The following is a 3546-nucleotide window of genomic DNA, read 5'->3' as shown; positions in this document are numbered from 1 at the left end:
CTAATGTCGGAAAATATGATTCGTCAAAATGACAATATGCAAATCTTGCAGTGAATAAATCGCCCGTCATAGGTTCAAGATATTTTATAAATGACGGAGATTCATATCCGACATAAATGCCCAATCTACGTTGAGGACCCATTTTTGTACGTTTGGGAGGTGGAATAGGAACATAAACAGCATACCCAAAAATACGTAGATGAGATATATTTGGTTCGTGACCAAATACTAATTGCATCGGGGAGTAGCTATGATAGCTTGTCGGCCTCATTCTTATGAGTGTTCCTGCGTGTAAGATTGCATGCCCCCAAGCTGAAACGGGTAACATAGACCTCATCAGTAATGGTCTAGAAATCAATTGCAATCTTTCAATAAGTGATTCTGCCAGGCCATTTTGTGTATGAACATGAGCAACTGAGTGCTCTACATTAATTCCAATCGACATGCAATAATCATCAAATGCATTCGATGTATATTCACCAGCATTATCCAGATATATAGTCTTAATTGGATTATCGGGGAATTGTGCCCGTAATTTAATAATTTGGGCAAACAATCTCGCAAATGCCATATCGCAAATGGGACCATCTCGTAGATGCATCAATAAGCACCATAAAATATTTAAATGGCCCACACGGTGGGTCTATTGGTCCACATATATCCCCATGTATTCTTTCCAAAAATATAGGTGATTCAATACCTACTTTAGCTGGCGATGGTCTGGTTATCAATTTTCCTTGAGTGTAGGCAACACATGTTAACTCATTTGAGTTTAGCACTTTTTGACCTTTTAATGAATGGCCATGCGAATTCTCAATTATTAGCTTTATCATTATACTGCTAGGATGCCCAAGGCGATCATGCCATATTTGAAAATCGGTAGTCTTTTGGTCTACCGTGAGGTGTGTTTCAACAACACCTAAACTGGCATAATATAAGCCAGTAGAGAGTGAGAGTAATCTCTCAATGATGCATTTCCTTTTTATCAATGATATTGGTGATCAATAAAAATTCACCATCGGTATCACTCATAGTTTCAATGTGATAACCATTTTTCCGAATGTCCTGAAAGCTCAGTAAATTTCTTCGAGCTTTAGTGGCCAACAGTGCATACTGTATCACAATTTTCGTCCCCGCGGGGAGAAATATAATGGTTTCTCCAGAGCCTTCAATTAATTTCGCACTGCCACTTATTGTATTGACATTCATTCTTTCCCTTTTTAAATGGGAGAAATATTATTCGTGTTTCAATATAGTATATGTCGTTGCACTGTCAATGAAACACATATTTGCATCATTTTGATTGGCATCCATTTAACCTTCAAATATAAATAAGCGCAGTATTAATAAAGACAAATATAAGTATTACAAAATGTATTACAAAAAGGTAGTATGCGATAATTTAAATATTACAAAACATAATGTAAAATGACATAATATGTCTATCACTGGGGGTTTGCTGGATCTACGACAAAATCCGCTATATCAAGATGCGTTGTGTCGTAATCCAAAAGATCATTATCGGGGTCGTCATCGTTATCAACGTGATTAGTCTCGACCTCCTTCCCCTTTTTTTGCAGTGAGGCTTGATAAAGATCGGCTAGGTGTTTGGCTGTTCTGCAGGTATTGGCCCAATGACCTTCAATGTCACACCGATTACAACTGCCGATTTGCCTTTTTCCCTGTTTAGCCTTTTCGGCTATATTCCCATATTGGGGTTTACTCTGCATCCTGTTAATGTCAAAACTGCGGCGATTGTAAGGGGTATATCGACCGCGTTGACTCTCACGACCGCGACCACGGCCTCTACCATGTCCTCGGCCTCGTTTAGAAAATGTCACGTTCGCTTCAGGGAACGGACTGGAACCAGTAGGCCGGGACTGATGATTTTTCATCAGTAATTCATTATTTTGCTCAGCTAATAAAAGACATGCAATGAGCTGTGAGTACTTTTGAAAATTTTTCTCACGATATTGTTGTTGCAGCACAACATTAGAAGCATGAAAGGTAGAGAGAGTCTTCTCTAATTTATCATTCTCAGTAACATTTTCTCCGTAGAGTTTCAACTGAGATGTAATCTGATGAATAGCAGAGTTATACTCTGTAACAGTTTTAAAATCCTACAACCGCAGGTTAAGCCAATCATGTCGGGCTTTGGGGAGAGTGATATATTTCAAGTGTCCAAACCTCTCCCTCAATTCATTCCACAAATCAAGTGGATCTTTCACCGTCAAATATTTAGACTGTAGAGGAATGTCCAAATGATGACGGATGAAAATAATAGCCTTAGCCCGATCTTGGCTTGTAGCCGTATTTTCACTGGCAATTGTATGAACAAGGCCCATAGAAACCAGATGCATTTCTACATCCAGGGACCAAGTCAGAAAATTATTGCCGGTGAGAGAAAGAGGTTTAAAAGAAAATTTTGCAAGATTTTTCATAATTTAGAAAATAGGTAATATGGATAGTATAAATATAAAACTTACCAAAAATAAAATAGACAAGAGTCTCGTGCTGATAACGTGTTATATAATAATAATGTTGGTAAGTATATTTATATATAAATATATCAATGTATGTAATACAATATAATATAATATTAGTAATGCAAAATTCTTAAAGCAAGGAAGACAAAACTTAATGTAGAATGAATTGGTGGTGATCTTCTCATTTCATTTCATATAGGTATTTATAGGCGACGATATGTCAAACAATTGATACAGAAGCATCCACGCCTACGCTACGAAATATACACGTAGCTACTACGTTTACAATAATGATATAATTATCCGGACAAAGAAAATATATATACTTTGAACTATAAAACCTATGATATTTTTATTTTTTACTTTAAATACATTATCTTATTTCATAAATATCATATTGATATATATATATTAATTTTTTGATATATTTTATACTATATCGAAAATTAATATATCGAAATTAACAATATACCACAAAATTATTGAAATATTTTTAGAAAAAAATAACTAAAAATCTTGAAAATGATTATAGTTATAAATAACAGTATAAAATAACCCTTTTATTTAATTTTTATATTTAATTATTATTATATTTTTTGATATTTTTCTATATATTTAGATATACTGTTTAATTTTGATATTTAATTATTATTATTGTTTAAATATTTTAGATATACAAACATTGATACATACTAGTATGATAATATATAATAAATTTCGGTATGATATCAGTGTATCATACTATCCAATACAATAATTTTGTTTACTGTTTTTGTCCGTCCTAAAACAATAGTTTTATTTACATAAATAACCACATCACTATATAACTATCCTTACTCTTTTATTATTATTACACAATTATCACTCAGAATCTAGAGGGGATACAGGAAAAGAATAGCCTTGAAAGCCTCTTGATGGAAGTATCTGTCTACATTTTACACTAATACGACAAAAATGTCTTTTACCTGTATTTTTTATCACTATCAATATAATATCCATATTTCTTAAATCTCATGTCCAATACAACTAAGACTATAGTTCCGAAACGAAGGGAGTAAAA

The 3546-nt window shown here is 33.6% G+C and overlaps 1 protein-coding gene across 1 annotated transcript; it reads right to left on the bottom strand.

Moving 5' to 3' along the window:
• Nucleotides 1-1445: 1445 nt before the first annotated feature.
• Nucleotides 1446-1895, bottom strand: LOC127254400 (uncharacterized). Its single transcript, XM_051279491.1, has one exon. It carries the CDS (start codon nt 1893-1895, stop codon nt 1446-1448), a length of 450 nt encoding a protein of 149 aa, XP_051135448.1.
• Nucleotides 1896-3546: the final 1651 nt, after the last annotated feature.

The sequence above is a fragment of the Andrographis paniculata genome, unplaced genomic scaffold, assembly GCF_009805555.1.
Source record: "Andrographis paniculata isolate CXL003 unplaced genomic scaffold, ASM980555v1 Contig52END, whole genome shotgun sequence".
Taxonomy (NCBI): Eukaryota; Viridiplantae; Streptophyta; class Magnoliopsida; order Lamiales; family Acanthaceae; genus Andrographis; species Andrographis paniculata.
Note: the sequence above shows the minus strand (reverse complement) of the source record. Positions and strands in the feature narration are given on the sequence as shown.